The sequence below is a fragment of the Acinonyx jubatus genome, chromosome B1, assembly GCF_027475565.1.
Source record: "Acinonyx jubatus isolate Ajub_Pintada_27869175 chromosome B1, VMU_Ajub_asm_v1.0, whole genome shotgun sequence".
NCBI lineage: Eukaryota > Metazoa > Chordata > Mammalia > Carnivora > Felidae > Acinonyx > Acinonyx jubatus.
In genome coordinates, this window is record NC_069382.1 from 100,345,479 (window position 1) to 100,357,508 (window position 12,030).

A 12,030-nucleotide genomic window follows, 5' to 3' on the forward strand; every position below is an offset into this window, starting at 1 on the left:
CTCCTAAGTAGTGGGATGCATGACCTCATCTCCAGACATTCATCAGTTCTTGTGGTATCAAGTGGGAATGAGTTCAGTGGCCTTACTAATCGGGGCTTTAAAAATTGGCTTTTCTGTAGGTAGCATTCCTTGGCTGATTTGGCAAGATCTGGGCTCTTTTTGTTTTTCTGCACCACTGTTGTTGGTATTTTGGGGTTTTCTTTCTCATGCTCTGTACCTCATTGTCACAGGATGGCTACCGAAGCTCCAAATTTATCAACCACTTTAATAGCAAGAAGAAAGGGACAAACCAATCATACCTGTTTATCACTTAAAACAAATTTTTTTTTTCAATGTTTATTTTTTAGAGACAGAAAGCATGAGCAGAGCACAAGCAGGGGAGGGGCAGAGAGAGAGAGGACTGAGGATCTGAAGTGGGCTCTGAGCTGTCAGCACAGAGCCTGACGCGGGGCTCGAACTCATGAACCATGAGATCATGACCTGAGCCCAAGTTGGATGTTTAACCAACTGAGCCACCCAGGGGCCCCTGTTTATCACTTTTTAATAAGGAAAGAAAAATTTCTCAGAATCCTCTCCAGCAGATTTACCTTTGGGTCTCATTGGTTGGAAAAAGGGGAGATTTGTGTTCAGAAGGACAATACATGCTTACAGTAAATACCTTCTTTCCTTGCAGAACGATCTTTACATGATTAAGAAATTATTTTCCTTTCTTATAGTGTTTGATAAATACATGACTATATCAGGATTCCAAATTGAGGAAACGATTGACCGAGAGACTTCTGGTAATTTGGAGCAACTACTCCTTGCTGTTGGTAGGTAGTTTTACAATGTATATAAAATTTATGGTGTTAAGAGCTAAAGCATTTATTCAATTGAAGGTGTATCTGAAAAGAACCACTTCTTTCTTTATGAAAAGAAGGTCTTATGATATTTGGGTGAAGCAAACTCCTCAATTTCCAATTCAAAGTCTGTTTTGATGTTGGAAATGAATTAATCTGGTTAGTTCATCTAATCCCATGGAAATACTGAAACAATTGTTTGAAAGTCATTTTGAAGCTGCATTAAAAATATGACTATTTTATTATGAATCTGAAGTGTGAGCATTATCTCAGAGGCTTTTAAATATTTCAGATTCTTGTGAATTTTAGTATTCTTTTGAATACTGTCCTCACAACTTTGAGGCTGACTGAGATATTGGAATCTGAGTTAGAAAAAGTATCTTTTGTATGATGGAAGATATAATAATGGTTATTTTCAAATTAATTTAGAAATTGGTTTCAGCTAAATATTCAGAATGATCTAGAAACATTGAAGAACTGAGTTTGTATATACTCTCTAAATCCAGGGAGAATCTAGTTTGTGAGCTCCCAGTGGCCCTAGTTTTCATATGGGTTTGGAGTGAACCTGTCTGCTGTTTGTTCTGAGTACTTGGCATTGATCTCAAGTTCTGTGCTGTTGTCTGGAGAAGAAGCTAATGACGTTCATGAACCACCACTAATAGTAGCCTTTGATTTGACTTCCGCAGTTAATGAATTTTAAAAGAAAACTTTTAGACAGCCCCTTCATAATTACAATAGATTTGACATAATGACATTTTTAGTTACTGGTGGCTGTTTTGTTTAAGTGTTGGAAAAGAGAGAATAACTCCACAACCCCCTATTCATGGATTGTTATTTCTGTATATTAAGAAATTTTCATATGGATAGTTTGTGAAGTGGAGCCAACTGAGGTCTGAGCAGCCCTGAAACAGAGTAGATACATATATGTTCAGGGAAGATACTCTTTTTCTCTTATCCGTTTATCTGGGTGTTTCTACTGAGTTGGGTAAGTCTCATGCTGCTCTATGTAAATCATGGATATTAAAGAATATGGAGAGAATACCTAGGTTAAGACTATAGAAAGATAGTCTAAGATTTGTTGAAGATTAGATAGAGTGGTTACCTTGTGTTATTTGCTTGAATGTGTTAGATTTAAAACTTCTAGGATGCCTGTATAATTTATTGAAGATGAAGAAAGTTGTGGGTAATAGCCCAGGCCACCCAAACTGTGATAGCAGACAGGTACTCATAGAACAAAGGGGAGTTGAAAAACTCACGTGCCCTGTCCTACACACCTTTCTATGTAGAACTCAGAACTTTAAGTAAATCTCAACCCAGTTGCTAAGAAAATACTTGGCGAATAAGGAGATCAGATCAGCTTGCAAATGAGCAGTTTTTTAACCTATGTTACTTTTATATTTGTAAATAAGTAGAGCAATAAGCATGAAGCAACTTTTGGTTTTTAATTACTTAATTCTTTTCCTATCAGAATAGCATCTGACCGTTGTATTATTTATTTTCTTAGTGAAATCTATTCGAAGCATACCTGCCTACCTTGCAGAAACCCTCTACTATGCTATGAAGGTAAGTGCATACCTGGAATCTTCCATCTAATTAATTTATCTTTCTAGTTATCTTTGCATATTATTATGATTTAAATGATAGACTTTGGGTTTTTTTATTCCCCTTAAAACATGCTACCAAATTGTTTTACTTTATTGATTCATCCTAACTCAGGAGAGTTTGATGCCATATTTGACATTTTTAAACAATGTGCCTCTCTCTTTTTCCTTATTAAAGGGAGCTGGGACAGATGATCATACCCTCATCAGAGTCGTGGTGTCCAGGAGCGAGATTGATTTGTTTAACATTAGGAAGGAGTTCCGGAAGAATTTTGCCACCTCTCTTTATTCCATGATTAAGGTAGTAGAATCTTTCTTTAAATTATGTTCAGAAATCCAGAGCAGACCAATAGATAGCAGGTAAGACATGGATGAGAGAACCCAGTTCTTGCTTAAAGTTTACAGTTTTAGTCGTGCGATTAGAGCTATGACTTATGAAACTTGGCATAATGTTTTCTAAAGTCCCGATGATGGCTCCCAAGTGAAAGATTGGCTCTTGGTAAGGCTTGAGGCTTGTGGTGAGCCTAGCAGCATTATTTAGTAGTGGTGACAGATGACTCAACAAACCCAACCCCTGCCCCTGATGATAAGGTGTTTGTTCTCTCTCTTTTATCAGTTCCAGCTGTCTTTATTAGTTCCTCCTTCCTCCCATATCAGACTTTCCTTTCTTTATTGTCTGTTATCAGCTTGTCTGTGGTATTGGTTCATAGTCCAGGAAAGAACCAACCAGGTTATATCAGAAATAAGTAAAGAGCTTGGGTATTACTATCATTTTTGTCTCTTTAAAAGCAAGGGAGACTGTGGCCTAAATTTAAAGTTGGCTTAAGGCCTTTTGACTTTCTTTCCTCTCTCTCTTTTCACTCTCTCTTCTTTCTTTCTTTTAATAAAGGGGAAAGTGGGCCATATGCAAAGCAGGATCTCAACTGAGCAAGCTTTGAACTTTGTGTGTGTGTGTGTGTATGGTGTGGATGGGTTGAAGGACACTGGAGAGTTCTTGCATGCACTCTGAGCTTGAAAGATTATCCTACATATCTGTATATGAGATAAGCAGAGGTAAAGCTTATCCTGCTCCTCTGTCTTTGAAGCAAAGACATAACAGCCACACAGTCCCAGGATTGCCTCCCTTAGCCAGACACATAGTATATGATAGAAACTTAGAGGTTTAGAAACCTTGATTTTAATATCATTGTAAAATCTTCCTTGTTCTCTGTATTACTAACTGAAGAAGAGCGTACTTCATTGTCTTAGAGCTGTGCCTTTAAGGGGTGCAATTAGAAATTAAACATATGTTACATTGGTAGGAAACTCCTGGTATAACATTCCTGATGTGAAAGTCACATACACAGAGATTATCCACTTGAGAGAAAAGTCACATGAATAAAACTTTTTGCCAGACATTTAGTTTTTTATTTTCTGAGACTTCTGTGACTCACAGAGCTTAACGGAGTACATTTGGGTTTCAGGGTGATACGTCTGGGGACTATAAGAAAGCCCTCTTGCTGCTGTGTGGGGGAGAAGATGACTGAGGTACCAGCTGGAAAGAGATTCCTGTGCCGTGCCTGCCACCACCACCATGACCTTCCTTCACATCTCGCTGCACTTTCTGTATGCTGGTGCTTGACACATTGCCTTATTCATACTAGTATGCTAATGACCAAAACATACATGTTGCAGAAGAAAAATAGTGGTGCTTCTTTCTGATATTCAGTTAAGATCCTTCTCTTTGTTTATTATAGTACTGAAGTGTACTTATGTTCCTAAAGTCTAAAGTCTGTGTCATTTATACTTTCTTTTAAAAGATGAGACTGCTTTTAGCCTTTTTAAAAAACTTCATTTATATTACATTGATAACCGTATTTCCTTAATCGGAACTCTAGCCTTGAAATTATGAACTCCTGGAAATGTTACTAATCAAGTTTGCTACTAAATTAAACCCGGTTTAATTCAAAAGATTGCATTCAAAAGATTAATGAAAAATAAACATTTCCTTCTTCCTGAATTATCTGTATGTGTTCAGAAAAATTTTTTAAAAATCATTTTTATTTGAGTATGGTTGGTACAATGTTACATTAGTTTCAGGTGTACAACATGGTGATTCAGCAACTCTACAGGTCAGGTCATGCTGTGCTCACCACACATGTAGCTACTACTGTTAGCATAGAACGCTATTACAAAACCAATGATTATATTCCCTATGCTGTGCCTTTTATTCCTATGACTTCTTCATTCCATCACTGGAAGTCTGTATCTCCCTCTCCCCTTCACCCATTTGGCCCATCCCTTTGTCCTTCTCCTTTCTGGTAACCATCAGTTTGTTTTCTGTACTTAAGGTCTGGTGCTGCTTTTTGTTTCTTTGTGTATTCATTTGTTTTTTAGATTCCACATATGAGTGAAATGATATGGTATTTGTCTTTCTCTCTCTGACTTGTTTCACTGAGCATAATACCATCAGCAATGATATCTTTTTCCAAGCTAGTCATTGGCAATGGTGTCACCTGACAGCTGAATTTGCAGTTGACTTTTGGGTGATAAACGTGAATTGCAGCTGCATCCCTCTGCATGTGGAACGAGAGAGAGGTTAAGGGGTCTCTGATTGATTTATAGCATATATAGCATCAATTAAGGTGATGCTTAGGATGCTAGTTGCTTAGTAGAAAAGCTATTTTAAAACAGCCTAAAAATTAAAATAAAATAAAACAACCTAAAAATTCAGAGCATACTTTTCTCTTTCCTATTATTAACTTGTTTTTCCTATTTTCATCTGCTACCTTCTTTGAGATAAAAAAGCAGGCAACATCTGTTAGAAAGAAGCAGTTTCTTTCTTTCTTATAATATTTACCTTTCAGTTTTCTGCTTTCAAACTGCTTCTTGAATTGGTGTCAGTTTCCTTTTTTGCACTGACACCCTTAGGTAAGCATTTTTTTAAAGCATGTGATTGCTAATAATAAGACATTTTTATAAGTGGACTGCTCTCCCTTTGAAAATTTTTAAGTAGTAATTTGTTCTTGTTACAACCTTGGCTGCTAATCAGAATAACCATGGAGCCTTAAAAATTATATGTACATATAACATTGCTTTTTTTTTTCCATAAGCAATTCTGATGCAGAGCCAAGTTGAGAATCAATTGCCTACATATTTTTTTTCCAGTTTTATTTGGATATAATTGACATGCATCACTGTGTAAGTTTAAAGTATACAGCATAATGAGTTGACTTACATATATATTGCAAAAGGATTACCATAATACATTTAGTTAACATCCATCATCTCATATAAATTAAAAAAAAGTTTTCTCCTTGATGATAATTCTTAGGATCTCTTAACTTTCAAATATGTGAGATCACACAGTGTTAAGTGTTGCACATTATATCCCCAGTACTTACATATCTTATAACTAGAAATGTGTACCTTTTGACCACTTTCACCCAATTACCCCGTTCCCCATTCCCCACCTCTGGTAACCACAAATCTGATCTCTTTTTCCATAACTTTGTTTTTTTGTTGTCATTTTTTGGATTCCACATGTCACAGAAGTCATAGAGTATTTATCTTTTCTCTGACTTATTTCACTTAGCATAATGTCTTCAAGTTTCATTTATGTTGTCACCGATGACAAGATTTCCTTCTTTTCTATGGCTGAATAATAGTGTGCTGTCTATATATATCACATTTTCTTTATCCATTCATCCACTGATGGAAATTAGGTTGCTTCCGTGTCTTCGCAATTTGTCAATAATTCTGCAATGAATATGGACTTGTCTCTCAAATCTTTGTAATTGTTCAAGCAGCCTACTTTTATTCTTAGTGGCTCCCAGGAGTTGAAGGTGCACCAAGACCATTTAGGGTCCTAAAGGGTGGTGGGGTGAATCTCAGTCATTACCTAGATTCAGGCTAATTGGAATCCAGATTCTCAGGCAGAAGCTTTTAAAGCATGTAAAAATCCCCTTTTTAGGGGAAGACTGAGAGATGGGCATTTCGGTTTGCTTTCTCTACGCTGACCCCTAGGGTGACGGCCAGTTAAGAACTGTTTCTTAGTTTGGTACACTCTCACTGAACTGGTGAACAGAGCCCTCCAGGCCTCCAGAGCCAGGCTATCAAGGGATGTGTCCTCTGGCAGTAGTCACAAAAGCCGGTGCACCATACATCTACACAAACTCCTTTCTTGGACACCAGGAACATGGAGTGGGGCAAGGGAGGGAATGAAGATGGCACCTGCCAGCCTCCCTGGTTTGTGGAGAGAATTTTAGTCAGCCTCTAGGTGTATTTTTGATTAGAATCCTACCCCTTATGGGGCGCCTGCGTGGCTCAGCCAGTTAAGTGGCTCAGGTCATGATCTCACGGCTCGTGAGTTCGAGCCCTGCACGGGGCCCAGCATCGGGCGCTGTGCTGACAGCTCGGAGCCTGGAGCCTGCTTGGGATTCTGTGTCTCCCTCTCTCTCTGCCCCTCCCCTGCTCATATTCTGTTTCTCTGTCTCTCAAAAATGAATTAAAAAAAAAAAAAAAGAATCCTACTTGTTAGGCCCCAGCTATGAAGATAAGCTAGTAGGCTTCTTTCACAGAAAGACTGGGCACTATTCACTCTGCTGTCTCTGTGCTATGCCCTGGGGTGGGTGGCTGGGTAAGAACTACTTCACCATTTGTAACAGCCCTTCAGCCATGAGCACAAGCCATGCCGACTACTAGAACCAGGTAATTGGGAGGTGTCCCCTGGGTGGCAGCTGTAAAAATCAGATGAGTGCACAAGCTCCCATCCAGGAGTCCCAGTGAACCACAGCAAGGCAGGGGAGCTGCAATGATAGTGCCCACTGGCCTCTGTCACTGGAGAGCACTTCAGCAGGCCCCTAGGTGTGTGTTAAACCAGAAGCCTGCCCCTCAGGCTGAAGCTCCAAATCAGGCAAATAGGCTTCTTTAACAAAAAGCCTGGGGGTGTGTTTCGGTCTAGTGTCTCTGCGTTTGGATGTGGTCGCCAGTCGTGCACCATTGCTCCCTTTGTCCCAGTCTCCTGGGACCCACGAATACAAGCCCTGCTGGTCCCTAGAGCCAGGTGACCAAAGGGTGTCTCCTGGGTGGCAGCCTTAAAAGCAGGCACCAGACTGTGTGCAACTCCTCTCTGAGGGACACTGACGATCTGGGTCACACAAGGGGAGAATGAGAAGACTGGTCTTTGGAGAGGATTACAGTCAGCCTTTAGGATGTGTGTTCATTTGCAAACCTGCTCCTCATGTTACAGAACCAGGCTGGAATGCTGCCAGAAAAACCTAGCGGCACTCGGAGATCTTGGTGGATCAGAGATTTATTTAACACCAGTGGGCTCAGAGGAGACTGTTTCTCCAAAGGTCTGAGCGCGGAGTGCATGTGGGGAGGGTAATTTATAGTCGTCAGCTTCCATATCTGTGGGGGTTTTTGTGCACACAGCAAAGGAAGAAGAACACGGAGGAGGGGTCTCTACACTAGAGACTAGAGTCTGTTTTAGCCTCGTCGGCCATCTTTGGCATACTTTATTCACTTTTCCAACATTCCCCCTTTGATGCCTTTTAAAAAAACTTTTAGAAGGCATCACCTTTCAGTTTTACAGGTTGGTACTCTCGGAAGGCTAACATACATGCAATAGTTTGGTGAGCAACACCAAAGTGTTTTCAATAAAACATACCAGGGCATTCAGTATACAGGGGCTGATGGATACAAGTAAAATTATGGAGAGGAGGGGCCCTGCCAGGGCAGGAAGCCAGGATGCCCAATCTGTGAGATCCCATCCTTTCCATTGATTGATACTTTCCTGTTGTCTACGTTGAATTCTTTCCTTGGGTTCCTTAACCGTAGTTGTAACTATTCCTGACTGGTTTACGAAAAAGCAACATTCCTCCCTCAGAAAGATGCAAGTCCCTCCTTTTTCTGAAGTGAGGAGATAGAGGGACTTGCCTATTTTGGAGGGTCACTGCCTCCCTCCAAAGAGAGTTTATTTGGCTTTGCAAGGTTACCAGAGAATCTGCCACCCATTCCATGTCTTCATTTATCTCTTGAGATAGTCTGTGGTATAGTCCTACAGATGAACCTATGCCTCCTATTGCGGTTTCTATTCCTGTTGCAATTCCTGCTACTATCAGAACGGGTAGCAGGACTGTCTGTTTAGCCTGGGACTTGGGGCTAAAGGCTGTTAGGAGCTGATCTACAGTGTATACGGGTATCTCTGGAGTTAGGAAGTTGGAATAACATATCTGAGTCCAGTTGGCCTCTAAGCATTGGTAGGCTGAATTAGAACACAGATAGAACACCCCAGGGATTGAACACAGGGTTGCATTCCTCTTTAAGGTTATATTTCTTCTGCATAGAGAGGTACTGTTCATACCTTCAGGGACTGTACAGATTAGATTGTCGGCATTTGTGAGAAAGATACCAGTGGCCAGGGGTCCAATTAAGACAGAGGTGTTGGTTTTGAGATTTTCAGGAGCTTCCCAGGTCAAAGGGATGGGAATGGCTAAGTAAGCCCTCTGGCTGAGGGGCAAGCACATCCAGCAGGTTTGGGTGTGATTATCTATTTTATGGAGGACTTATAGAGTAGTGTTGGCCCAATGCTGGAATGGGGAATTGGTAAGCATCTGGTTGACGGCTGAAAGGTTCAAACCTTGGTAGGCTGCCGGGGGAGTGGTCACTTTTATGGCTTGTACCCTATCCTGGGTGTCTTTTATAACTTCTTGAAGGGCCCTGTCTTTCACTCCTCCCCTGTCTGAGATCCCCCATTGAGGAAGGTAAGTGTAGCAAGCTTGCTTCCCTCTCTGGAGGCCCTTGTTGTGATATGGGTTCCTGACATTTTGGGTTATTGCTATGGTCCAATACTTAGTCCTTGGGGCACCGGGTGACTGACAGAGAGTGGGTGTTTTTCCCTTGAAGCAATCTTTGTGGAGGGAGGTGAAGGCACTGAACGCCCTTGACCCCATTATTGTCATATAACAATCCTGGGGGCAAAGTAGCTAAGCGGCAGTTGTAAGGGTGAGAGAAGTTATCATAATATACAGGAAATACTTAATAATCCTCTCATCCAGAGGAGGTATGTAACACCCAGTATGCATCTTTTGTCCCACGTCTAGCTTGTTGGTGTAGTCTCTATCAGCCCAAACAGTAAGAAGTAAGATTAGGGCTATTACACCAGTAAGGGGCAAGGGCTGGCAGAGCTGCATCCAAACCCCTGGGCTAGGTTCATGCATTGATTCCTCAAGCTTCTGCTGTGCCCAGGCCAGCCAGCTTCCGGGGTGTGGCTGGAGCAGGGCTGGAGGTCTCAGGGGCTAGTTTCCCTTCTGAGGGTCAGTTTAAGCAGGTTGACTAGATCTGGATCACTTTGCCAGGTTGTAGGTTCTTCTGAGTTGGCCTTCTTAACTCTGGAGCGATGGACCCATGGGATGATACCTGTAGGAGTATCACATGTACAGCCTGTAGGCTGTAGGAATTATTAAAATAACAGTATGAGGCCCTGTCCACTGTGGTCTAAGAGGTTACCTCTTCCAATCTTTAACCCACACAGAGTCTCCTGGCTGAAAGGGGTGAACAGGGGTCCCTAAGGAAATTGGGGCCCTCTCTATGGTGTATCTCTGTAACTTATTTAGGACTGCCCCCAAGGTCTGGAGCTGTTCTCTTATTCCCTTGTCTCCAAGCTGGTGTAGGTCTCCTGGGAGTTTTCCTAAACATGGAGGGGGGTCACCCATATAATAACTCAAAAGGGGAGAATCTCAGTGCCCCAGGCATGCATCGGACACGCAGGAGGGCCAGCGGTGGTAAATCTGGCCATGGGAGATTAGTCTCTTGGTGGAATTTAGCCAGGGTTTCCTTGAGGGTGCTATTCATCTGCTCTACTTTCCCTGAGCTCTGGGGTCGGTAAGCAGTGTGTAGTTTCCAGGTAATGTTGAGGGACTTTGTCAGGGTTTTTATAATGTTTGCCACAAATGCAGGTCCGTTATCACTGTGTATGGTTAAAGATAGACCAAACCGAGGCACAATCTCCCGTAGAAGGGCTTTGGCCATCTCGCGACTTTGTTCTGTTCTGGTTGGGAATGTTTTGACCCATCCCGAATATGTGCAGATTATTACAAGAAGGTATCTGAACCCTTTATTTGGTTGCATGTCAGTGAAGTCCACCTCTAAGTCTTTGAAAGGGGCAGCCCCCATCTTTTGTGTGCCAGGTGGGGGCTGTGGGGCAGACCAAGCATTGTTTTTGGCACACATTACACATTATTCACTGACAGCTCAGCATAATGCTGGCAGCTGGCTGATACAGTAGTTCTTTTTGAGGAGGGCTTCTAGTGCAGTTTTCCCTAGGTGCGTGAGTTGGTGATATTCCTTCACTATGTGTTTTCCCATAGATGACGGGACAAAGATGTGTCCATTTGGCATGACCCACCATCCCTTTTTGCTTAGTGTGCCCCCTTCTGTTGAGGCCCAACTTCTTTCTTCATTTATGTACGGGGAGGGGAGTCTTCCCTCTGGGGCGCAAGAGTCATAGTAGGTAGGAGCTTTGCCTGGGTCACCACAGGTGGCCGTTCTGGCTGTTTTGTCAGCCAGGTGATTTCCTTGAGTTATGGGGTCGTCTCCTTTCTGATATGCCTTACAGTGTAGGATAGCTACCTTGTCTGGCAGCCATACAGCCTCAAGAAGCTTTAGTATTTCTTCCTTGTTTTTGATAGTTTTCCCTGCAGCAGTAAGGAAGCCTCTTTCTTTATAGATGGCCCTGTGTACACGCACAGTAACAAAGGCATAACGGGAATCATTGTAGATGTTAACTTGTTTACCTTTGCTAAGGATGAGGACTCGGGTTAAGGCGTACAGTTCAGCTCATTGTGCCGACCATCTTTCTGGCAAGGCCTTGGCTTCCAGAATTTTGGTGGTTGTGGTTACCGCATATCCTGCTCTTTGACTGCCCTCTTGTAAATAGCTGCTCCCATTGCTGAACAGGGTGATCTCTGGGCTTGTTATAGGCTAGTCTTGGAGGTCTGGGGGGCTGGTGTAGACTTCACCCACTACTTCAGAACAGTCGTGGTCGGGTTCTCCCTCCTCCATGGGAAGGAAGGTGGCCGGGTTTAGTGTTCTTACTGTTTTGAGAGTGACCCTTGGGTTTTCATAGAGAAGGCCTTGGTATTGTGTCAGCTGAGAATTGGAGAGGAAACGATATCCTTGGGTGCTCATGAGGGACATGACTGTATTTGAGACCTTAACATTAAGCATTTGTCCCAGTGTGAGTTTGTCTGCCTCCTTGATGAGCAGGACTGTGGCTGCCAGCGCTCTGAGGCACAGTGGCTGTCCTTTAGTCACAGGATCAAGTTTTTTTTTGACGGGTAGGCCATTGGCTATTGCCAAGGCCCCATACTCTGAGTGAGCACTCCAAGGGCTATTTTGTCCTTTTCATGTAAGAAGAGGTTAAAGGGCCTTTCTATGTCAGGCAAACCTAGGGCTGGGGCTCATCCCAGAGCCAACTTTATTTCTGTGAAAGCGGCCCTTGCCTCTGCAGTCCACGCGAGGGGCTCCTGGTCTGGACTCGCTATGGCTGAGAATCTGGGAACCCAAATGCTACAGAACCCTGCAGCCCCTAAAAATTCACGCAAGCC

At 42.4% G+C, this 12,030-nt stretch overlaps 1 protein-coding gene across 1 annotated transcript in view; it reads left to right on the top strand.

Annotated features, from left to right (window-relative positions):
- The window catches only part of ANXA5 (annexin A5), a 29,989-nt gene extending 25,876 nt beyond the window's left edge, over window positions 1–4,113 (top strand). Inside the window, exons 10-13 of the mRNA XM_015074598.3 lie at window positions 717–812; window positions 2,344–2,402; window positions 2,619–2,741; window positions 3,904–4,113. Of these exons, the coding sequence (XP_014930084.1) occupies window positions 717–812; window positions 2,344–2,402; window positions 2,619–2,741; window positions 3,904–3,966 (341 nt within the window). The 3' untranslated portion in view covers window positions 3,967–4,113. The remainder of the gene's footprint in view (window positions 1–716; window positions 813–2,343; window positions 2,403–2,618; window positions 2,742–3,903) is intronic.
- Window positions 4,114–12,030: the final 7,917 nt, after the last annotated feature.